Here is a 25,736-nt window from a genome sequence, read left to right on the forward strand (position 1 = left end):
GTACGTATATAATGTAACAGTTAGTGTGGTTAATACGAGGTGCTATTAAAACCACTCAAGAAGACTCTCAGAAAAGTTTATGACATAAAAGTCATTTGTGATGTGCAAATATAGTAAATAAAACTTTAGCAGAATATGATGTTTGTGCAAACCATAATGTGAGGAAAGCATTTCGTGCTGCAAAATTATGCAAAGAAGTGTTCGTGTGATTTGGTTTGCCGGAGTGCATGAATTCTGATAACGAGTCATCTTTTGATAGAGATAAAGATTAAAGTAGGAGTTTGGGACCATGGACTTCCGAAAATAAAGACAATTCAGGCAATTCAGGTATTTGTAAGACAGGGAAATGCAGATTAAAATGCAGCCTTAAGTCCATGGACGGCAAACATTGGATAAATAACCTAAAATCAAAGTAAATTAAGGTCTAAATTAAAGGAGATGTAAGAATAACGCACGCAAGGACCAAAACTGCAGAAAAGAACAATCTGAACTGAAATAAACAACAATAAAAGTTAGTTTACAAAAATCGAAGATCAGCAAAAAAAGTTTCAGTAAAATCAATAATAAATGTTCGAGCATTCTTATGGGGGTTTAATAAAGTTCAAAAGTAGTATATGCAGTTGTTGACTGTGTGTTGTCAACTACCTGTGTCCTGACTGTGTGTTGAAAAATCTGCTGGAAAGATTTGTGTTTCCTAAAATAAATTGTGCTATTTCGCAATGTTGCGTGATTTTATGCTGATGTAACTGTCAAGGTGTTAGAGACATTTTGCTGTTCTAAAGAGCTTTGTGTTGCTGTTAAGTGGTCAAACGGTGTGAAGGTTATTAGACAAACTTGATAGTTCTGGTCTAAAACGTGTGTTTAGACTAATCTAAAGATATATTAGTATTGGGTGTGATTTATGAGATTGTTGTTTATGTGTGTGTTGTTTTTGGCTTATGAATACTATTCGCGCAGGCTAATAGTTTCTAAATGCTAAATGGATGAGGACTTGTATTACTTTAAGAGCGGGTTCCTATCTTGCTGGTGGCTTAGGAAGTTGTGTGCTGAAAAGTTGTGTTTCAAACTGCAGCTCCATTGCTCCTCCCCTGGTGTGTGTGAGAGGGGGATCCTAGAGCCCCCACCGCTCTACTGCACGTCCGGTGTGACGTAATCGCCCTCCCTTTCTCTTCTCACTGTCGGCTGTGTCCGAGCTCAGTGAACTTTTCCTTTTTTTTGTACAGCAAGGTTTTGTTGTGTTTTTTCAAGCTCCTTCCAGCATGCTGTCTCATTAGCGGTTGTTGTCTGAAGTGAATGCCTACATGCCAGTGACAAATACATTTATTTGATGATTACATATAAGCTGCTATTTCAAATATTATAACCAATTGTGTTGCAAATACAGTTTAAGCCAAGTTAATATTCAAGTAAACGCTATGATCTGTTTTTTGTTTTTTTTTCTCTAAGTACAGGGTGTGAGCTGAAGAAGGCTGTTGTGAATCAAGTAGTATTTGACCAACCTACTCTGTTGCCCAAATGGTGTGTTCATAGATAAGAAATTTAAAGCTGATATTAGAACTGAAACAGGTAAAGGACTAATTGAAAATACTGCGATCCTTTAAAAAAGCGTATATATAAAGTGTCTGTGTTGATTGCATTATGATTTTCACATCAAGGTTCACATACCTGTTACAGAAGAAGTAAAATCATCATTTGAACAACAGAAGCATCAAGCATCTAATAAAAACATACATATAAAGTGTCCACAGTCACAAGGTTTAGTAGAATGTGCCAATGGTGCATTAAAAACTAAAATAGCCCAAATCATGGCTGATTTAATGGTAAACTCACCTGGGAAGATGCTTTTGCCATTAGCACTAATTTCTATGCGCTTGCAAACTAACAGACTAACAAATCTAACCCCGCATGAAATGCTCACTGGACACCCAATGCCACTGCCACAGTGCAGGGGCCCTATAGAGGGATCACCGCTTCAGCAGCTGAAGCGAAATTTGGGGGACTATTTATGGGGTTTAACTCAAATCCACAGACTTGTCTTCCAACAGGTGAAAGACTGATAGTAGTGTCGGAGAGGCTGCAGAGGATGGTGCCCTCAGCACAACCACAGGCAGTGACACCCCGGAAAGTGCACGTGCAGGACTGTCCGGCCTGCAAGACATACACCACCCACCCACACCTGAATTCAGGCCAGAGTTGGAGTGTTCTCTGACTCAGATTAATTTGTTTGTTTTCTTTCTCTTTGTGCTAACCCTTTCAGGTTTCGCAAGGGGGGAGGGAGAAGGAGAAGTCCTAATGACATGCGCCACTATTATTACACCACATGTTAATTGTGTACTTGCCATAGTCACCTTAAAAAAAATGGGAGAACTACTACATCTTCTGTATGTAAAAAACTGATACATATGATTATGCACTTGCCACCGACAGCACAATAGCTAACGTTCCAGGTAAACATTGGGTGGGACTACCCCGCACCACTGACTGCCAAGAGAAGGAATGGTGACATTACAGGTAATATGCACAGACACGTCATGTCAGGACACAGAAGCAAATCAGGAAATGACAACAATAGATGCCAGTAGATGGATTTGACTAATGAGTAAGCGAAAGAAAAAAAAGAGATTTGGCCAAACTAAGAACTGCACAGTGGGACTCAGACATGTTTCAGCAGTGGATAACCTACTCAGTTGAACCAGTGCACAAAGCACAGAAAAGACAGACAGTATTGCATGTTACAACGCCAAAAGAATACCACTGCTCATGCCACTGCCAGGAAGTCACAGAGGTGACTGTCCAGATATGTCAACATGTTTTGCTATTTGTGCAATGCACATGGCACAGAAATTGGATGAATGGAGTTCCAACTCTCAAATATGCCCATATAGAATTAAAAGAATGCCAGCTATGCCACCTGTGGTATGTAAACTTGATAAACTAATCTTCCTTTTCTGTGTAGCACGAGGAGCGGAGTTGGAGTATGTAACCCAAGGAAATACAACCACCATGACGGATGTGGTGCGGCTGGTGAAGTGCAGCAACGACACCTGGTATCCAGCCACCAATGGGGGCAATGCTACCACCATGAAAAATGTGTGAATCCAGCCCAGCAAGCCCGGACGCTGAGGGAGAGAGAGGACAGTGTCGCAAAGAGGCTCACACCACAAGCAGCCAGGAAGTCATCAACATCATGGATGGAGGACAAAATGTAACTTGGTCAACGTGCCGACAAGGCTGCAAGCCTGGCTAAAGTTGCTGTCCACTCCAGGACTTCCAGCAATTGTACAGTGATATTTTGTATTCAACACAGTTGTGTGAGATTAAATGTTGTAAATGTGTTGTGATGGTGAAATGAGTGTTTGATAAAGGTAAGCGGGCACTCATTTGTGAAGGTCATGTCAGAAGCTGAGTGCCGTAAAAAGCACGAGAAAGGTATTAAACCAGTGTGGTTTACAAGAAACCAGTAAGTTCATAGGGGCTCTGGTGGAATGTTGGCCTCAGGGCCGCCACACTAACCAAGGGAACACAACAGGTAACATGTAACTAAGGCTATCAAATCACCCAAGTGTGTCGTATAAGTCCAGCTGCTAAGATTGAATAGAGCTATTACCTTTCTTTATCTAATTGGATCAATGGGTGGAAAATAAATAAATAAATAAATGAATAAATAAAAAATACCAGAAGAAAAAAAATGTTTCACAAAAACAAAAGGTGGTGTAGGTGTTTCATGTCAATGATCTGATAATTACTGATCAAGTGTTTGTTGAACCGACCTAAGAAGGATTACCTTCGCAAGGTGTGTCTAAATAATATTCTAATCCATAGAGGTTGAAGAATTTGTCTATGTAATCTTATGCTTTTCTTTAAATTTTCTTAAAATTCTATGCTACCTTATTATGCATGCTTAAAACACAAATCTAGAAGTGTTGAGTGATGTAATTCACCAAGAGTTCAAAGCACTTCCCTATGGGTTGATACTCATTATCAGTCTTGTAGGGGGTTGCATTTATATTGTTTGAAACTATATATATTATGTTTTATCTACAATATACTCATACTATTGTGTATATTATTGTGTATTGTAACGATGAGAAGATGATTGTACTCCCTGATGTTAAAGTTTGAAGTGTTGGTCCTTTTTTGAAGGACCAAAGGGGGGACTGTAGTGGCAAATATATACTGGGTCATGATCATGCATATACATTTTATTTGAGAAATACACCTTCTAACAGTGAATATGAGCCTGATGTAAGACCAAGGTCAGATACTCCCTTTATAATAACAGAGCTGGAGTGAGTTAGCAACAGGTGACGCCGCAGCCCACCCAAGGCCAAGATAGAGGCCTGGGTGAGACACTTTGCAGCCATTAGGGAAGATATTAAATAATATTAAGATGATAGTCTCGCGTGATCATGACGAGGGGGGTGGTCCAAGAAGGGGCGTTGGTGACACTGACCCCAGGTATAAAAGGGGGTGATCCGGGGAGATTTCTCAGTTGTTCGGGGGTACCTAATGGATTTATAACTTCTCTTGGAATAAACACCTTTTTGACTGAAGACCTGCTGCCTCGCCTCTGATTTGGACTTAGTCTCTGGAGTGATTTTTGGACTTAGGTTCTGAGCAATTTCACCTCTGCTCTGAACTTAGGTTCTGAGTGGATTTCTCCTCTGAGTTGGATCTAAAATCTGGGCTGTTTTTCCTTTATTTTGGATTTTAACCTTCAAGTGGATTTACTGGGCCTGATTGTGGAATAATTTGACGGATAAGGATGGTAGTCTCCCACTACACTTTGTTTCACATTTGTTCGACGCTGCTCAGGTGAACGGAGCTGAGATGAAAGTCAGTCATCTCAGTAAGTCTGTGTTCACTAACTCAGTCCACCCAGTACGAGTTTGTGTCAAATCCTCCTCACTGCAGCTCTGCATCAATGTTTAGTAAATTATTAGGTCGACTTTAAAAAGTGAAATCTACAGTTAATAAGCGGTTCAGATAACGAGCCAAATCACGGATCAACTTCGTTCAGTTATACCACTATCTGGTCAGTTTACATTAGTGACAACAGCAAATTAGACAGAGAAAACTCGACATACACATACATCATGCACCCGATCTTAAGGTTAGCTTACCTTGCATTCGCTAAACAGTTACGGGTGATGGTCGTTAAGTTAAAGTAAATTGGAGGTGTTTCCGCCCCTCGCAACAACTTTCTTCTTGCAGCTCCTGCAGACAGGGCTACCATCCTCGACCAGCTGTCCTGAGCATTCTTATGATAACCAGAATACTCCCAGACTGCAGATTTGGTTCTTTGAAGGCGGAAAAATGCCGTGAGGGCCGCTACTATCACGTCCTTCCTCCGCCATGTCTTCTTCACTACATAACAAGCCCACGGCTGCGAGTTTTCCACACCGTGGTAATTAAAACTTAAACGGTAACCTTCACCGTCAGGAATTTTACCGTGGTTTACCGTGACACCGGTAACCGTTACATCCCTAGTTGTGATGTCTTATAATCTGTATAAAAGTAATGTGAACCCAACACTTGCTTCGCTTTTAATAAATGGTCACAATATCACTGATCTTAAACTACCTAATATCACAATCCGACAGACCTTGGTTAAAGAACTGTATGCATTCTCATCAAACAGAATATCAATTCTACAATTTTTCTCTAAAAAAGAGGTTGAAAGTTTGAGATCCAAATTCTTTAAGTTTCCCATTGCTCCCAAAGCGAAGGACGTGCCCCTCCTCTGAATTTCTAAGGAATCGTTTTAATTTTGACCACAATAACTGCTCATTTTGTGATGAAGACATTGAAACAACTGAACACTTTTTTTATGACTGTAAACTTGTTAATACCTTCTGGGAAGATTTGTACCACTGGTTATTCCCTAAAATGCCCAATTTCTCTATTCTAACAAAATAAAATGTTTTATATAGTGTATCTATGAAAGAGGCGTCCCATGACCTGGCTGTTAACACTTTCATCATTCTTGGTACATTTTTCATTCATAAAAATAGATGCATGAAATCCAAACCTAATTTCTATGTTTTTCATAAAGAACTATGTCATTATTTTTCATCCTTGAAATGTATGGAAAAGAAAAATGCATTGAAACTTTGTAGGTTAGTAGAGGAGCTTAATCTTGCTTAAAACAATCCGTGTATCATTTGTTCTTTTAATATTCAATTGAGCAGGCACGTGCACACATAAAGCCCAAAGGGTGCTTGAGCCCCTGCCCTTTTTGTGTGTTTTTTAATGAATAAATAAATTCCTGTTGTGCAAAGTGATGTCAAAAAAACGGCGGTATAAAAATGCCACTGTTATCTACCGTACGTATTTCCTTGTAATATGGTGTTGTGAGTGTGCTGAGCCTCTTCTCTGTCCGCTGCTCCGCTCTGTCTCTCTCTACGAACGGTCGCTACTTTCAAATTAAAAGCCCCCCGCTAAGAACCCAGTTCTAAACACCAATGGGGTGCAATGTAAAGCTCTTATTTTGAAGACAAAGAGAGAGAGAGAACTCCACCACCATGGTAGATGTGACGTGACAGTGGAGCGACTTGAACCTTTGTGAGTTATAAATCCATTAACATAACTTCCTTGTGGGGGCTAACAAGTCACCTTCTACTTATTCAACGTGCTGAAATATGAGTCATATTTCAGAAGAGTGTCCATTTGTGCTTGTTAAGCTAACTGCTTGTTAATGAGAGTTAATAATAATCTGACAGCTGTCTGTGTGGCTGTTTATCTGCCACAGATCTGAAACTTCTTCCAGATATTGAGTTTACTGTGACTTTGCTGTTGTAAACATTGTTGTTCCTACTAACAGTCACAGTAGTCATTTCTTGGTTTTGTCACATATTTAGATGTGTAGCCTGTATTTCTAGTTTGCACTTGCCCTCCAATAAATAGTCTAATAATAAACCAGTGTTTTATTGCTTTTTAAGAATTGCAGCTGAATTGCATGTCTTCTGAACCTCAGTATTATGATGATGTGAATAAACTCATGTTGACAATAACTTGTTGAGACAAATGAACAGTCTCATATCACTCACAGCTACACAGGATACACAGCTAGTAGTTAGCTTTCTATAAGTACTTTGTTTACTCATTTTAAGTGAATCTACATATTGTGTTATTAAGGCCTGAAATTAATTTTTCACATACTACCCCTTTATAGCTTTGAGCCCCTGCCCCTCTATAATCCTGTGCACGTCCCTGTTGAGTGTCATGTAAACGCACTGATTGTGAAGCTGAGTGTGTTATTCAGTCTGTGACACTGCACTGCTACTAGTCCTGGTTACCCTCATTCCAGATCTGTATGGTTCACTCAGTGACGTGCAGTCAGGGGAGGCAGGTAAGGCAGTGCCTCACCTGTTAAAATATAAATTAATCATGTGATTTAATCATTCATTCAAGAGGAGGAAATTCGGACTTAAGCACATGACTGTTTAGTAAAAAAAAATAATTCTGTATGATTTCAACATTTCTATGGTCATAATCGCTAAATTTAAGCATTTCCTGTTCAAAAATATGAGAGCACGGCCTGTTGAGGCTGCAATAAGCTGTGCCACACACTCTGGCTGTGTCCAAATTCAGGGGCAACATCCTTCACCGCCAGCAAAGGCAGGGTTCTTCAGAGAGACCTGCAGGCAGCGTCAGCCTGTTGTGAAATGAGACAGTCTACCCTTCGCAGCATTTCCTGGTTGTGTCACCAGGTGTTCCCGCCTCTACCTGTACGTCACTATTTCTGCAGCACAGGTCTGTGAAAGTGACAAGAAGAGTAAAGTTTGACTGTCAGATCTGTTTGAGCTTCAGGAATTCCTGATTTCCTTTTTAATCCTCCTGCTTGTGGAGGAAGAGGAGAAGCGGCTCTGGTTTATCTCCGGCTGAGAGGACCGTGGAAAGGTAAACCTGTTATTGAACCCACAGTAATGTTATCAATATTATCATTATTAGCTAGCTAACAGTATGGGCTCATTAACATACCAATACATTACGTTAATGCTGACATGTAAACTGCTGATCGCCACATATGGTTTTATTATGATTTTAAAGGCATTATAATTGTTGTAATGATTTATTATTATTATAATTATATTATGAAATTACCTCTTTCTTAAAACATTCTCAGTGACCAGTGACCAGCCGTGGATGGAGTCAGAACTGCAGACCCAGCTGATGGAGGATGTGGTGGACAGAGGAGACTGGACCCCCAAACACCCTGAGTACCGACCCAGATGATGTCCCACTGACACCATCCAGCCCAGCAGCACTGCAGGGACTCCTGCTCAGCCTGTTACTGTACATCATCTCTAACTGTTTTAATATTGTTTTTAATCATAATTGTTTTTGTTAATAGTGAATAATAATCTGTAAATAGTTATTTATGCTGTAATTTTGTACATAGTTGTAAATGTTAAGACCTTAATGATAAAAGAAAACATTCAATCCCTTGTTGTCCCTGAAAAGTAGCACTTGATGCCGTTTGCTGTTATAAATTGTACTTAAGCTGTAAATACCGAATGGAATAGACAATGTGTAACAATAAAACAATATTTTATTTCATGAATTATATCAAATGAGCAATTATGAACAAATAATATGAAAAGAACTCATACATTTAACTAAATAACAGAAATAATGTAAGGATTGTCCTCTGGAGCAGAGAAGAGCCTCTCCATCCTCTCTGCAGCCTCGTGTCCTTCTTCATCCTCAAAGCAAGAGAAAAGGTAAACTCAAGATCACATTAACACAGGGATGCAAAGATTTACAAAAAGTGACATCAGGACTGACAAATCGGCTATTTATTATTTATTATTATATATTATAGCCATACTCCCGTCCAGCCGGCGGAATGTTTCGCCCTGTGAACAAATGTTGTTCTGACCTCGGACAGTGATGAAGCTTCTCTGTTTGTTCCCTAAAACACGATGAAATGTGAAACAGACAAAAGAGTTCTAATACAGCAAAATAGTATAATCATCATAAGGATAATAATCATAAACATAGCTCTTTATTCCAACGTTTAACTAGACTTTACACGGATCACAGCCTGATCTGAATCTGTTCATCTTGGTCCATTTATGTACATGAAGTAAAACGAGTCTAAAACATCTCCACAGTCACAATACGATATAAGATATAAGTCAACCTCTGAACGTCTAATGGTTGAAAGTAAAAGGCATTAAGCTGAGCATTACCAACATATTTTAACTGATATTTTGAGGTTTTAAGGTGTCATGACTGTAGATTCTTGTTTGTTGTGTTCTTGTCTGGTTTTGTCTTGTGGTTTCTTGTATTTGATTTCCATGTCTTTGTGTCTTGTCTTGTGTCTTTTGTTTAGTTTTTTCCATGCCCCCATGTGTCCTTTAAGTTCTCCTGTGTATTTTCCTATGTTCTTCCCTCTGGCTCCCTCTGTCTATTGTATTGTTCCCTTCATGTTCTCATGTGCTCCTCCCTTTCGTTACCACACCTGGCCTCCTCCCTCCACTCTCTACTCACCTGTTCCTCGTCTGTTCATCAGTGTCTGTGTATTTAGTCTGTGTGTTTCCTTCACTCCTGGTCTGGTCATTGTATTTGTCAGCCTCTGTCTTTGTCCATGCTCCCATTCTTGCATCTGCTCCTGTTCATGGTCTTCGTGTCCCCATAGTATGTGTTCATTGGATTTTGATTTCTGGTTTTCTGACATTTGATTTGAACTTTGATTTTTACTTTGTCTTGCCGTTTAGTTGCTACTTTGCCTCTTGCCCCCGTTTTGTCTGCTTTTGGTTTTTGGATTCAGCTTTAAAATAAAGCTCACTTTTTGTTTCCCCACTCCTGCCTTGCGTCCCCTATTTAACTGCGTTTGGGTCCACCTCCTTTATCCCCATGTCTTCCCCTTTAACCCTGCCTGACATAAGGTCCCTTGAAGTTTAACATATCTGGCGTTTGACGCTCAAAGGAGTAAAAACTGAGTATAGACCCAATACTTTTAAATGCGAGATCTGCGCCACTTGAGGTCGCCATTATTTATTCTCTTTAGGCGCGCAATGAATCTTAGGCAATTTGTAGCCGCGAAGGATAGTAGCGGTGTGTCCTCCAGGAACAGGCAGAAGAAGGAGGCATTTGTGAGGAGCTTTTGGAGCACACTTTGAATTGGCACAGGCTTCGCGCGGCTTAGTGACGTAATTGCACTTCAAATACGCACTCCGAAGGATGGTGCCCCTGAATTTGGACACAGCCCATATATACAACACACGGTACTGGGGAACAGGTGGAAACAATCAGGGCGGGGAGGACAATCAGTATGGTGGGAAAACAGAGTCGAATTTCAAAATAAAACAGGAAGCCACAAGACAACTAAACACAACCAACTTTCTTGCCATGACAGTGATATCTTTAGTCTTTTTCTGATCGGCCATAAATGCGCAGTGAAAATGCACAGGGTGAGTCAGAAAGTACCGTGCTGCACTGATAGGGGGCAGTGCAGAGCTCCATATGCGCAACACACGTCACTGCGTGCTCTTCATTTCACGGTGTGCACCCCTACTAGTCGTGGTTAACTGTGTTTTCTGAAGCTCAGGTGAACAGTGTTGTGTTCGTACTCTGAGTACTGTGGACCTGTTCCACACTGGGGTCTGAGTCTTTCAGTTGTTGTTCTCTTGTTGATTCACTGCAGGATCATATCAGAGGATGTAACTTGTGCTGCTGTGTAACTGTGTTGTGTTTCTCTGATAATAGGCTTGATGAGAAAAGGAAACAAACAGGTTCAAATCTTTCAGACAAAATGTTTTCACTGTGTCACTCTGCTGCTCCCTGAATACTTGACTCCTCCCTCTTAGTCTGAACTCTGAGACCTGCCCTCTAGTGTTCACACGTCATCAACATTTACACAGTCTGTTCACCCTGAAGAGCTTCACACGGAAGCAGCAGCACATGGAGGCAGGATCACACGAAGGCAGGATCACACGGAGGCAGGATATCAGCTCTCATGGCTTCACATCTCTTCTTCTTGTTCCTTCTGTATCAAGCAGCCTCAGGTAAAGACGAGCTTTTATTAGTTGATTTCAGGTTTTTGAACAGATTTTTCAAAGTGTTTTAAAAATTTGGGAAATGTTTTCCATGAATAGTTAAAATTATACATATCAATTTACTTATTCACAAATGTTATTTAGATAATGACGATTACTGGTACGTGACATACAACAAACTGATCAGACTCTCAGACGGTTTGGAGCAACTGCGTAGTTTAGAGAAAGGCTTGTTGATAAAATGAGGAAGGAGAGAGAGAGGGGGGGGGAGAGAAAGAGGGAGGGTTGAAGGACGGAGGTGTGTCCTGCAGTGAGCTGCAGCTGCATGGTCTGTATGATTCAGGGTCAGAGGGCAGCAGACTGAACTCTTTAACAACTGATGAGCATTTGAATCATGTTTCTGTTTGTTTCATGTATCAATGATGTCACTTCTCTGATGACATCAGAGCTGCTGTCTTCAGTATTGATCTGTGCAGGGCTGTGATTGGCTGAATGTGACAGTAACAGAGTGTGAAAGTGATTCAGTCAGTTCAGCATGATGGACTGTTACTGAGCTGTGATGACATCATCAGGGCCGTCAGTAGAAGTGTAGAGTTTATTTAACAGGAGGAAAGAAGCTCATCACTTCATCAGGTCGCAGCTTTAGAGAACCTGCTCGTATAAGTCCGTCTACACGAGTCAGAGATGATGTCACTGTCACTGAAGGGACGCTCTGATTGGCTGAGTGAGTGTTGGCTGTTCATCACATGAGAAAGTTGAAGCAGCTTCATGTTTCACAGTGTCAACAGATGTTCTGAGTGATGAGTGGATGTCTCCAGGTGATATCAGGGTTCCTGTCTGTTCTCTGCTGTCCTTTACTCATCTAACAGCTCCTCCTCTCTACATCTCTGTTATTGCTTCATAGAGACTGTGGTGATACGAGTGGAACCTGGACAGGATGTAATTCTGCCGTGTGACGCTGGTGACACTTCTATCAGAGCTGCAGAGTGGATCAGATCTGACCCGAAGCCATCAGAGGACATCCTGTTTTGGACAGATGGACACTCAGACACCTTTAAAGATCGAGTGTATCTGGTGAACGATCAGCTGAAGACTAGAGACGTGTCTCTGAGCCTGAAGAACGTGAGCAGAGAAGACAACGGTACTTATGAGTGTCGAGTTAAAACACCTGGTTCAAGACGTAACACGAGAGCTGTCATCAAGTCTGAGCCAATCAGCATCGTCCAGCTGCAGGTGACAGACCCAGGTGAGTGTGTGTAGATCAGTGTGTGTGTCTGTGTGTAGATCAGTGTGTGTGTCTGTGTGTAGATCAGTGTGTGTGTCTGTGTGTAGATCAGTGTGTGTGTGTCTGTTCACTCATGTGCTGACTGATGTTCACTGTCACCTGCAGAGAACCAGAAGGAATACATCAGCGGTGGAGACATCAAGGCTGAAAACTCTGCTCCTCACCACGTTGGATTGGGAGCAGCAGTTGGTGTTCTGGTTTGTTTGACTTTTTCTTTTCAGCAAATCTAAAAGACAAAGAGAAAAGAAACCAGAACCGCCTGCTCTTAATCTCATCTGATATGATCCGATCAGCTGACATGTCACAGACCTCTTTACAGAATGTGTTTATTACCTGTTTGATGTTCATTCTCTCTGTGGGTGAGAGTTCAGGTGTAGATCAGGTGTTTGAGGCTCTCCATCAGGATGATCTGGTATCAGTAATGTTCCCCCTTCATGAGTCACTACCTTACCGTGGTGATGGGGTTTGTGTACCTGTTGACTCTGGTAGCTGTGTTGTCTGGAGCACTGAAGCTCCTGGTAGGGTCCCCCATGACAAAGTGGTCCCAGAGGAGGGTCAGACTAGACGTGACTCTAAATGTAACTCTCATTTTTTAAATTAACATTATTATTATTTTGTTGTTGATGTTATATGTCAGGTTCGGCCTACATGAGGCTGAAACTTACATTTTTGAGTTTGTGATCCTCCTTTATTGTTTCAACTGGTATATAAATTCAGTAATTATTCAGTTTGTGCCAACAGTGACTCATTTAGTCAAATCTCCCTCAAAGAAGTATGACAGGGAGCCTGTTGGAGTGTTGGAGGATTGTGGAATTGAAGTTCGTCTTCTAATGTGTTGGTAATATGAAATGGGGAAAAGTTAATGTCACAGTTATACTGAGTTATACTGACAGAACAGAATCAATCTTATCACTTTGCTTTATTGTACAAAGAGTCAGAACAGAACAGTCTGACACCATCACACTGCAGCTTGAACAGCTGTTAGCTTCCCTGAGAGAACAGAGTGTTGTGTTTCAGAGATGAGTGATGGTGTAACATCATGTTGTGTCCCACATCATTAATCTCAGAGATAACTCAGTCTTTTATTTCTCACATGCTGATCAGACAGCTGATGAGTCAGTTTAGTGTGTCAGCCTCTGACAGGTGGATCAGTACTGATGGATCAGACGTGGTGGACCCGGTCAGAACCGCAGCTTTGTCCTCAGATTTAGAGTCTCTAACAGAACATGAAGCCCACAAAGAGTCTGAAATCAGCTGTAAGGAGGTCTGAAACATGAAGAGCTTAAAGATGCTTAATTCACTCATATAACAGCGTGTGGTGTCTGGACTTTTTTAATGTTTTATGCTTCTTCTGATGCAAACAAGACATAATGTTGTATTTTTTATACCCAGGAGTAGACTGAAGTCCGCTGAATGTAAAAGTTAAAACAAAGATGAGACGTGAAGTCAAAGTGTCTCAGAGGAACCTGCAGGACGAGCTCAGCACTAAAAACCTTCAGACACTTAATGACACAGATGTTACTGTGGGAACAAACATCTGGATATTATTATTATTATCTACTAAGCAGAATCACATGATGTGAGCAGACACACTGAAATAATCTGACTTTTACAGAAGAACTGTTCAAAGTTGAAGCTGAGTCACAATTAATGATCCTGCGATTTAATTCTTATCAGAAGTTTACAGAAATAATAAATATTAATAATATAAACCTTCAATAACAAACAGAAAACTCTCCTGCTGTTATATACAAAATAAAAATAATGATATTATTATAAATGTTCAGTAGCAAACCAAACTCTCTCCTGCTGTGATTATAGAGCTTCTTTTATTTTTATATGAAATGATGAAAATGTTTTCTTGTGTTGTTTGTTACATTGTGTTCTCGTCTATCAAATCGTTACATCACATTATTATATAGAAGATATATAATAATTACACAATATGAGAACATTCAAAAAGAAGAAAGAACACACACACAAACTTTAATCAGTTTTAGCATCTCATGCTAACAGACGCACCTTAAAATGTAAAACAGAACCAGGTGCTGTTTGTTCTGCAGCTCCTGTTGTGTTTAAATGCTAACATGTTTATTGTGTCGGTTTCTCTCTTTTGAAATGTATTCAACATTTATTTTGCACATGCAAGCAAAGATTAATAAAGTATCAAACAACAAGTCAGAACTGTTTTTCTGTGTTTTTCACAGTGGCTTTAAACTAATATAATATAATATGATATGATATAATCTAATCTAACTCTTCCATAAATATTCCAAAACGTGTTGACACTAAATTTAAATGTGAATTTAATTCTGAGAAAATACAAAGTGTGACCAAACTGTATTTTGTGACAAAACACTGATGCTCCAACATCTTTATATATCTATAAAATAGTAAAAACCTGAAAAGAGCTGAATATACTTTTAAAACAGATTTATATAAAGTGAGCAGGACTGAAGCTCACAGTCAGTTTCGTTTCTGGAGAACTGAATGTTGAAGTGGTTTATCTGCTGTGCAGCCACACCCTCAGTTACACCACAGCAGAGTTTCATATAACAGCCTGTAATCACACAAACAGCGTCAACACAATAATTATGAAGGCGTCGTCTTAAAACAGGTTTGTGTGAGTTACATTCAGTCAGCTGAACGTCTCATCACACTGAGTTGATGAAGGTTGATTTAGAACAACATATTTATGAAACACAGTCTTCAGTTTGCTCTGATCTCTGCAGAATAACTCAGTCTGTGTCACATGTTTCATGTTTCATGAGTTTTCAGTCATTTTCTCTTTTTCATGTATATTCTGCTTCTGCTTTCTGTCAGCTGATGGGAATTTAACTCACACAGATATTCACATAAACAACATGTTTCTGTTCCTTAACTAAAGCTGTGAATGATCTGAGCTGCTGAAACACACCTGAGTCTCCAGGTAACCTGCCAGGTAACAGCTAACACCTGTCCTCCTGTCCTCAGAGACAGAGTTCAGTCTGACTTCTCTTCAACATCAACAGGCTCAGAAACACGTCTCAGATCAGTTACTTTATGACTTTTGAACCTGTCCAGCTTTTAGGACGTTAGTTAGTGATAAGAAAAGCTTATCACTGATTCGCTTTCATTTCTTGCAAACTGCAGTCCGTTTCCGAGAAATGGAAACTCCCCAGAGCTCAACATGGCGTCAGTGTTTGTGAACAGTCATCAGAGAGAACAAAATGGTGTTTAGGTGGAGCTTGTGGTCTGAAAGCGCTCTGAGCTCTAGTTACTGAGCACCTCCCCCACAATCTGCAACAGGACGAGGTTTCAACATGAGAACAGACCGCTGCTGTCTGACTGCTTTTACTGTGCAGAGAAACAGACTGACAATATAGAAGAAATGAGGTTTATCATGAATCTATTCACTGTGAATGACCTCATATCTGAAATATAATAGATATGATTCATCTGCTGTGGGAAGAATATTGAATGTCTGCATTGTTGTTGGAACAACTGACGAACACAGAGACTGAACTCCTCCACTGTGAGCTGAGAGTCAAATGTTCCACTGTGAATTATTGATAGGACTGAAAACTGGAGGTGAAGAGAACGGTTGACTCTTTATCAGGACTCTCTGATCAAACTGTCGTCTGTCTTCTGGACACTTGGTCACCTATGTGTTCACAATAACACACCTTGTTTTATCTGCCACTGTTTGTGTTTCATCACGTTGTGTTGAATGTGTCAATAAGAGTGACGAATGAAAACTTTGTTGGCCGACAGTTTTCTGTAGTTCATCCTGTTGAACTCCTTCATGATCCTGTTCATCATCACAGTTCAGTCACAGAACTCTGCATCCAGAACTTCTGCTGTTCTGAACGTAGAGAACCAGTCAGGAAACATGAACTGATGAGGTCCAGTAAGAGGAAGATATTTTACAAACAGCACATCGTTGTTATCTCTTCCTGTAAGTTTGGTCCATTTGAACAGAGGGAAGTTGTGTGTTTCTGTTCTCACATGCTGATAAAACAACTCAACAAGGAAACTGCCAGCAGCCAATCAGCTACAGTTATTTAGTTCAGACTCCATATAAGGAGGTTGAATGTTAAACTCTGGGTGTGTAGATATCGTGTTACACACTGTAACTGCTTCTTACTCTTTTCTTGTTGCTGGTGTTTTCATTTTAAACTTCTGCTGATGTTCAGATTCATATTCAGCCCTGATTCCAGAGACGTTGTGCTGCTGTGGATTCACTGTTGTATCTGTTTACATCAACACAACAACTGTCATCATAAGTGTGTACTTCCTGTAGCTGAGATCAGATCAGACTCCTGCTGTGTCTGAGTTAAACTCTGGACCATCTGCAGATTCTCTTCACATTATGTGAGTTTATATATGAAGACGACAACTGAATCAACATGAATCATGTGAACGTAGCAGCTGCAGGGTGAAGCTCCTCCTCCCTCACAGAGTCTGTTGAAACTCAACACTTCCTGCTTTGTTCTAGTGATTGGAACGACAGTTCTTTTTACTGTACTGAATCTCAAGAATCCGTTCATTAAAATGATTTGTTCAAAAGATTCGTTCACCGAATCGTTCAGTGCTCTCCAACTCCCTGAACTGATAAGCAGCCAAACGATCCGTCATTCAGTTCATTAATCAGCCCTGAGGTTCACGTTCACTTACTGAGGGACGGTGCGTTCACGGACTATAGTACACAATCATTCACGGGAGACGCAGCGCTGCTTTGAGTGGTATACATGCACTGAAATTATTACACAGTGAAAGTGTCCTCTGTGCACAGTAAAATCACTTAACATGATGCTACACGGATGTTAGCAACACAGCGCTAATTTTAGCAGTACGGTTACTGAACGTGAATCAACTCCTCTGCCCTGAGTGAGTGAGTGACACAGCACCACTGTCAGCACAGAACGTGAACGAGAATCACGTCCTCAGCTACGCGAATCATGAGTGAGTGACAGCACGAACTTGATTCACGTCCTGGCGTCCCTCGTTCGCGAACGACCTGTTGAGAACGCGAATCACGTTTGCGGGCGTGAGTGACAGCGCGAACATGATTCACGTCCTCAGCAGGTTGTGTGCTGAGAATCACGTTCGCGAATGTGAGTGACTTTTACTGTGCAGTAAACTCACTGAACATGATGCTACACGGATGTTAGCAACACAGCGCTAATTTTAGCAGTACGGTTACTGGACGTGAATCAACTCCTCTGCCCTGAGTGAGTGACACAGCGCCACTTTCAGCACAGTACGTGAACGAGAATCACGTCCTCACAGTTCTCTGTGTGAGTCGCGGCCGTTCCACTCCCCGCCGGCATGCTCGCGGCTGAGCTCAACTGAACTGAGAAAGGAACGAATCAGTTCTTGAAGTGATTTCGTTCACTTCGTTCACTCAAAAGATTTGTTCGTTTGAACGACACGTTCGCAACCGACACAACACTACTTTGTTCATATTCTTGAAATCCTCGTGAATTTCAAATTTATAGTCAGAAACCCCCTGATTCCCAACAGTCAGTTTCATTTTAAGTTAAAAAAAAACATTCCAGTCTTCATTATAATCTTTCGGTTTCTTGTGACACAAAGTCCCAAAGCAGAATGTAGAACCACAAACTCTGCATATATCCCATCTGACTCAGTGATGAGATTTGAATGCCAAATTATTGAACTCTGGACTGGTCAGGAGTTTCAGACTCTGCCTGTCTGATTCTTTGTTCTATGGTGTTGACTTGTGTTCTTACATTATAGGTTCAAACCAGAGAAATCCACAAGTTTCCTCACGGTAACACTGTTTCAGAGAGTCAGAGAACGAGACAAAACATAACGTGAAGAAAACTTCAAACATCTGCCTGAGTCACAGACAGATTCTCAGCAGCAGTGGAGGATGTTTGATTGTGTGTTCAACAGTTTGACTGCTAGAGAAAATATTTTTTAAAAATCAGGTAATAACATGATGAGACACAATTTCTCTTTAACACTTTTGTAGAAACATTTGTTTTTCTCCTGAGATTACGACAATAGTACCGGTAAGTATTGAACCATTTCTGTCAACACTACTTTGAGTTGAGGTGAAGCTCTGAGTGAAGTCAGCACTCAGCAGAGACTCTGGTTCTGGTGCTGGCTCTGGTTCTCTGTAGAGCCCGACCGATTTATCGGCGGGCCGATATTATCGGCCGATATTTGGCATTTTCCAAACTATCGGTATCTGCATTTATAATGGCCGATAAATGAATATTTGAAAAATGAAAGAAAAACATACTAAACACCCGCCAACCATGTCATGAGTGCTGGCGTCCACCAGAGGGCGCTCTATAACAGGCAGAGTCTGTGCCACCAGATGGACGTACAGGACGGCCAGTCAGATCTCTTCTTGTCGGGTCACGTGTCACAGGTCACCGTGCATGCACAAAAGCGCTAGCTACTGCAAAATACAAGCGAGCTAAGTGACCTGGTTAGCGGCTTCAATTGACATCAACAAAAGAAGGAATGCAAAAAAATACAAAAGTGTTTTTTTCTGTCGGAAAACGAAAGCCAAGTTGTCCTGACAAGCTCTGGGGCTGTGCTACTAACTTAGACTAAAGGCTGCACACCTGAACAACTGGCTTTGTGGACTCACCTTTCTCCGCTGATCAGCTGTTAGCCTAGCAACACTTACTTTCAAAACCAACGTAACATACTCAATACTCTGTGGGCTGTCCATCGTTGCTCCGCTGGTCCTCCCTCCACGACAACCTCGGGGTTATTCACCACCTGGCTCCCTTGACGCTCTCCTCTGCTGCTGTGGTCTCTCCCGGCTCGCGGCGATGTTGGAAGTCTGTTTATATGGACGGTGCTATTCCCTCCATTCGGACTGACAGGCGCTCCATTTATTCTTTTGTTTGTTCCACTTTGTTAAGTGCTAAGATGATAAAAGAGGCCTTAGTTGAGGCAGCTGACTCCTTGTTTCAGGATTTTAAAAACAAACTTCAAATATTATCATCAATCAAAAACTCTTCAGCTATTAAGAAGTACAGTTACACAGCGCTGTGAAGTAATGACTGAGGATTTGACACGGCAGCTTTGGAGAGACTTTGCATATATATATACATATGTATATATATATGTGTATATATATCTATATATATATATATATCTATATATATATATATCTATCTATATATCTATATATATATATATATATATATATATATATATATATATATATATATATATATATATATATATATATATATATATATATATATATATATATATATATATCTATATCTATATCTATATCTATATCTATATCTATATCTATATCTATATCTATATCTATATATATATATATATATATATATATATATATATATATATATATATATATATATATATATATCTATATCTATATATATATATATACACATATATAGTTTTTGTATCCAGCCCCTGATTTATACTTTTTTAAATAACCTTTGTGTGTTGGTTTGTCTTCATGGTGTAATTATAACCATGAATACTGATGAACAGTGACTGGACCTTCAGACACAGGTGAGTTTATACTACAGTCACCTGAGACACATTCACTGCACTCAGGTGAGCTCAAGTTCACTGTGAGACGACCCGCATCAACTGGACCTCTGCTGAACCAGGCCAGAACCTTCAAAGGGGGTCAATACTTTTGCAGTCAATTATTTTATATTATATATTGATTAATTACTTGGTAGAAATCTGTTTTCACTTTGACATTTTTTAAATTATTTTTTGTTTTGTATATTTTGTTTGTTTTGTTTGTATATTGGTCCTGATTCCATTTATACTTTTTAAATTCACTGAATTTATTCATCTGAAATCACAGAGCTGAGCTGTGTGACTTGAATATACAGATAATATATAACAGGGCGGCTCCTGATTCACTCTGTTATATCACATTACAGTCAACAAGTATTCTTCTATTCAAACCATGTGCTGGTGAGTCTCATGGTGACAGTGAATCATGTTCTGACCTGTTTAAATGCGACCTGACGGGTTTTCCAGTTCTTCAGTTTGAATGTTAACAACACATTGTCTCACTTCCTGTCAGTTCATGTTTCCCCTGAAGGCGGGAACGTTTCTGTTACCAAGAAATGATGTGATGATAAAGCTTCAGCTGCTCATAAAATAACTGAAGCAGAAGATCTGAACTACAGTCTGGTTTAGTTGAGACTTTAAACCTGCAGTTGAATATAAACAGGTCTGATTGAGTGTTTCCTCTGTGTCTGTGTCAGCATGTTCAGCTGCAGCAGCACATTAACTCCTCCTGCTTCACGCTGGCTGTGTGTCGGTTCACTCACAACGAAACCACAAGAGAGTTTTCTAACTAATCTCTCTGGAATGATTCACAGAGACCAAACTGAAACAGAGACGGTTTGAGGATTTGGGGATTTCCCTCAAAGACTTTCTGTGTTTTAAAGTAGATTTTAAAAACTCCGTCTTGAATTGTAAAAGCAGGGAGTGTTTTGTCTTGAATTGTAAAAGCAGGAAGTGTTTTGTGGGAGCAGCAGAGCAGCAGCAGCCTCGTCTCCTCCAGCCGCCATCTTTACTGTCCCGAGCACACAAACAGTGTGAAGATGAAGTGATGTCAGTGTTCAGTGTTGATCAGCACTCTGTAGCTGCTCACACTGCTGTGTCTCTAACAGTGGACAGAAACATGTGACCTGTCCACTGTTAGACAGGTTTTAGCTTCAGATAAATAACTTGTTGGTGCTGATAGAAGGGAAACATGTTTTAGACTGATCTTATATCTCATCGTCCTCGTCACTCTGCAGCTGACTGCTGGTTTTGCTGATTTTTAAACTTTGTCTCTGTGTTTCTTCTCCTGTGGGTCAAAGTTCAGACTTCAGCCTGTCGATCATCAGCTGATGAACACAGTGAAGCTGCTGTGCTGCCGCCTGCTGGATGACCGACAGCACTGATTGGCTCTCAGACTGAGAACAAACAGGAAGTGACTGCAGTGTTTCCCTCCTAAAGATCAGGATGTGCATCATGTACATCTGAACCTCTCCTGCAGGGCGTCCTACAGTGGACAGATGTTTGTGAGTCATTTAACATCTAAGCTGGTGAATGATTCCTGTCAGTGTTTGAACTGGCAACATTTGAATTTGACTTTGCATGTCTCACCACGCAAAGTCAACACACCAGCTGCAGGCTGAAGGTCATTAGACAGGTTTTAGCTTTAGATAAATAGCATGTTGGTGCTGATAGGAGGGAAACATGTTTTAACTGATCTTATATCTCATCATCCTCGTCACTCTGCAGCTGACTGCTGGTTTTGCTGATTTTTAAACTTTGTCTCTGTGTTTCTTCTCCTGTGGGTCAAAGTTCAGACTTCAGCCTGTCAATCATCAGCTGATGAACACAGTGAAGCTGCTGTGCTGCCGCCTGCTGGATGACCGACAGCACTGATTGGCTCTCAGACTGAGAACAAACAGGAAGTGACTGCAGTCTTTCCCTCCTATAGATCCAGATGTGTTTCATGTTCACGTCCTACAGTGGACAGATGTTTGTGAGTCATTTAATCTCTTAGCTGGTGAATGATTCCTGCTGATTATTATCTTTGTATGGTTTGTCTTCTGAGATGTGACATTGTTGGAGCTTTTTGGTTGTTATTTTTGATAACAAGCTGTATTTTTTGTTTGATTCTTTATTCAGATGTGAGTTTGATATTATTTGATATAATTTTCATTTGTTAGTGTCGTGGCAGCTGAATAACAGTCATCCACTGCAGATCAGGGTCGGTCAAGTTTGACACTATATTGATTTTCTAGATGTTATTCTTTGCTTTAGTCACATCAGCACATCAGAGTCACTTTTCCAGCAGATTCTATTAATTAAATAATAACATAAATAACATAAATACATAAATAACATAATACTTAGGATTAGGAAAACAAGTAAAATATTTTAAAAATATTTTAAAAGAACAGTTCCAGTTAGTCGCTGCAGTGTTGACTGGATTTTGTTACTAGTTCTAGAGCAGGTTAAAAAATGTTGAATGCATTTCTGCACATACAATACAAAACATGTCTCTACTGGCCTGTTGAACGAGGTCAGTCCCTCATCATCATCAGGTCATGACTGCACTGCTGTACCTGATCACCGTCATCGCACTGACAACTCTGCCTCCAGCTGTCCCTACAGGTGAGCTCTTGCAGGTTACAGGTCTACACATGGCAGCGCGAGACAACTTTTTTCACAATGTGCACCTGTGTTTGTTGCTTGTGTCAAGTTTCATCATTTTACCACTTGACACCAATGACTGACCGAGGCTGACATGATGACAATGTGGGGGAACATCAGGACTTATTTAAAGAAAAACTTGATGTGTGCTTACATTAGAAAAGAGCTAAAGTTAGCATTCAACAGTCCTATCCAACGTGACTGTGTGATGTCAGCACGGTGGCCGACGTGTGCAGACGACAGACGACTGAAGGCCAGAGAAGACTGAGGGGTCCTGACTGTTGTTAACTGATGTTACCTCATTGTACACTGCAGTCCTGCTGAGGTGTTCTTATGGATCAAACTGCTTCTCTGGCAAAATCTGCCCTGTCAGGCTCTGATTGGTCGCCTTCATTGGTTCTGTTACTACGAGTCCACAGTCTGAGTTTAGTGAGGTTCTGGTTGTGTCAGATGTTCTGGTGGTGCTGATGCAGCAGAAAGTTAGGGAACAGAACACAGGCTCGCTAACTCCTGTCTCCTTTGTGATGTGATCATCCATCTTGTTCTACCAGGACCACAATGACATCCAGGACTTCGTCAAATGGAAGTGGCCATGGTTTCATTGTGGGGAAAACTATAGAAGATGAGCCAGTCCAAGGTTGAGTGGTGTTTCTTGCACAAAAAAGCAGGGTGATTCACAATGACGGAAACTAGAGGGTGAGGAGAAAGAACAGCATTGTTTATCAATGGAATTACAACCTTTGACTACTTGACTCATCAAACAAGAACCATCAGCACCTTCTCTTCAAAAACTGGTAATGTTGAACTGGGCCTAGATAGCATAGCACGGCTTAGCACAGGACTTTCTTATGTAATGAACATGTGTTCACATGTGAATGTGTTCAATCTATGCTTGTTTGTTCACTGTTTCAGTGTTATTATGATCTCACATCAGGTGTGACATATATACCTGTACATAGTTCATCTTAGTTAGATTGTGTGTTTTCATCTTTGTGTTAAATAAAATACTTCTGAACCTTCATTCTATTTAATATTGTACAAGGGTGAGTTTGCCGACCTCGACTTTGTCGAGGCTCCACAATCCTTTGACCATCATAGCTGTTATGGTAAATCTGGTTGTAGTTATTAACTGAATCAACCCAAGATGCTCCAATGTAAATTGGATCTCATAATTTATTATAATTAATCATTATTCCTGATAATGATTAATTATTGTGGATAGCCAAATTTAACCCCCAAACTCCCCAATAATGGTGCATTAACCACGGCATATGGTGCCCCGTGTGAGGCGACACCTCAGTTGTTTGTTCAGGGTTGAAGTTTGGTTGTGGCTAAACAACACACACCTCCCTTCAGTAGAGATAAAGAACAAACTAAACCGCAACCGCAGACTATAAAGAGCCTGAGCATCGTTCACAGTCTGCACACACAGTCTGAGTTTGAAGAGTTTTGATTGTTCAGTTGGTGAACCACTGAGAAGATTCAGGCTGTAAAGTTTCTGCATCATCATGTAGTAAATAACTGGGTCAGCTGGCTTCATTCAGAGAGCAGCTTCACATTGTTTCAACAGTCAGGTGAACATGTGATCACAGAAACAGAAGTGGATCTGAGGTTAAGATGAAGCTTCAGTGCTGTGATGGTGCTGCCACCTGCTGGTGTTCTGTCTGTCCTGCATCTCCACTGTCCTAAGTGTCTTTATGGACTCAGGTCCACAGGTCACATTGAGTCACGGCCTCAGAGAGACCTGTGGTTCTGGTTCCTTCTGCATGAGCAGGTTTGAACTTTCTGAAGTTTTTGTTTCAGAGCATTTTATGAAAGAATTATGATCTTTATTATTTCAACACATTTCCTTATTAGGAAATACACTGACTGAGATAAGAGTCTCATACAGCCCCACATCAAGAGACCAGAACTGCCTCTTTCAACTGGTTTGTTTGCGTCTTCTTCACGTCACCTTTTACTAAATACAACTTTCAGATGTCAGTGAGTTGTTAGCTGCAAACTTCAACAGTTTGAGGCTCAAAGGATTAAAATCCTTCAAAATTTCACAATAAAAGCAGAAACAGATGTTCTGTTCTGAGTTTGTTTCTCTACTCTCCATCACTCATGTGACGACCCCTCACATTTATCTGGTGACCCTCTGGAGGGGCCCGACCCCGAGGTTGGAGAATTAACTTGTGTCTCCTTCCTGTAAAACTAAATGTCACGTGTGCTTCCGTCAGCTGAACCAACCACTGTCAACCAATCATATCGTGTCATCCACCCGTCAATCATTCTGAGCGAGCAGCACAGAGTGAAGACTTCCTGTCAGAGAGACGCAGCCGAGTGAACAACTGGAGGGTATTTATGAGAAAGAGGAACCTGGACGACCACAAAGCTGCTATCTGCCATTAAAACCAGTTGACACATTTCACCACAAGGACAAACACGTCACTGTCAGCTCGAGCAGAGTGTCGTGAGAAACCTCACAGCTTCAGGTCAGTTTACTGGACTCAAGAGGAAGCTGTCGTTTATGTTCAGCATAAAAAACTACAACATGAATAATCTTCAGATTAAAAGGTCAGTCTGAGATGCAGAAAATGCACCGAGGATCTAAAACCATGAACATTGTTCTGTTGTTGGACTTAAAGGAAGTCTTTGTTCTGGTCATCAGTTCTGATGTGCAGTGTTACATAAACAGGGTGTGTCAACACACAGCTGAAGGGAACACACTGAATGATACTGAAGGATAAAGTCTGTTTAATGTGCAGCTCAACATTTTAGATACAGCAGGTCCAAAAGTCTCAGACCACATTGAAAACCTTGAATACTGTCACATAAACCTGGAAACATTCACAACGTTTGAGGATCCAGAAAGTAAATCAAAGCGTCAGTAAGTCAAAGAGGATCGTTCTCAGCGTCGGATCAGGACTGAAGGTCTCTAAAGAAACACTTTACAGAAAGTGGATCAGCTGGACACCATCAGAACATCAACACATCAAGCTGAGTTCACTGAGAGACAGAACAGCAACTTCATCACAGAGACAGAACCGACTCAGTGAACAACACAAGAGTCCAATCAGCAGTCGACCCGTCAAACTAGAAGGTGAGCAGCTCCACAGGAAGAGTTCTGGTGGGAACACCACAGAGACGAGCCAATCAGAGGAGGAGGAGGGCGGGTCTCACAAGAAGAAGCAGCAGGATCCACAAGAACAGAACCTAGAAGGTGAGCAGCTCCACATGAAGAGTTCTGGTGGGAACACCACAGAGACGAGCCA

At 40.8% G+C, this 25,736-nt stretch overlaps 2 protein-coding genes and 1 long non-coding RNA gene across 4 annotated transcripts in view; 2 read left to right on the top strand and 1 right to left on the bottom strand.

Annotated features, from left to right (window-relative positions):
• Window positions 1-25,736, bottom strand: part of LOC115590007 (low affinity immunoglobulin gamma Fc region receptor II-like) — a 92,568-nt gene that overhangs the window by 33,282 nt on the left and 33,550 nt on the right. The gene's annotated exons all lie outside the window — the stretch shown is intronic.
• Window positions 1,319-3,689, top strand: LOC115590131 (uncharacterized). The gene is made up of 2 exons (XR_003985695.1): window positions 1,319-2,511; window positions 2,957-3,689. It is a non-coding gene; the product is annotated as an uncharacterized LOC115590131 (long non-coding RNA).
• On the top strand, window positions 10,935-14,029 carry LOC115590074 (hepatitis A virus cellular receptor 2-like). The gene is made up of 3 exons (XM_030431337.1): window positions 10,935-11,015; window positions 11,911-12,252; window positions 12,397-14,029. Exons 1-3 carry the CDS (start codon window positions 10,967-10,969, stop codon window positions 12,519-12,521), a joined length of 516 nt encoding a protein of 171 aa, XP_030287197.1. The 5' UTR covers window positions 10,935-10,966; the 3' UTR covers window positions 12,522-14,029.

Source organism: Sparus aurata, chromosome 10 (assembly GCF_900880675.1).
Source record: "Sparus aurata chromosome 10, fSpaAur1.1, whole genome shotgun sequence".
NCBI classification, from domain to species: Eukaryota; Metazoa; Chordata; class Actinopteri; order Spariformes; family Sparidae; genus Sparus; species Sparus aurata.

Excerpts from the sequence above, each read along its gene's own strand:
- LOC115590074 (XM_030431337.1), top strand. The coding sequence starts at position 10,967 with ATGGCTTCACATCTCTTCTTCTTGTTCCTTCTGTATCAAGCAGCCTCA. Across the intron at positions 11,016-11,910 it reads TCTGTATCAAGCAGCCTCAG|AGACTGTGGTGATACGAGTG; the intron begins GTAAAGACGAGC and ends ATTGCTTCATAG. Across the intron at positions 12,253-12,396 it reads GCTGCAGGTGACAGACCCAG|AGAACCAGAAGGAATACATC; the intron begins GTGAGTGTGTGT and ends TGTCACCTGCAG.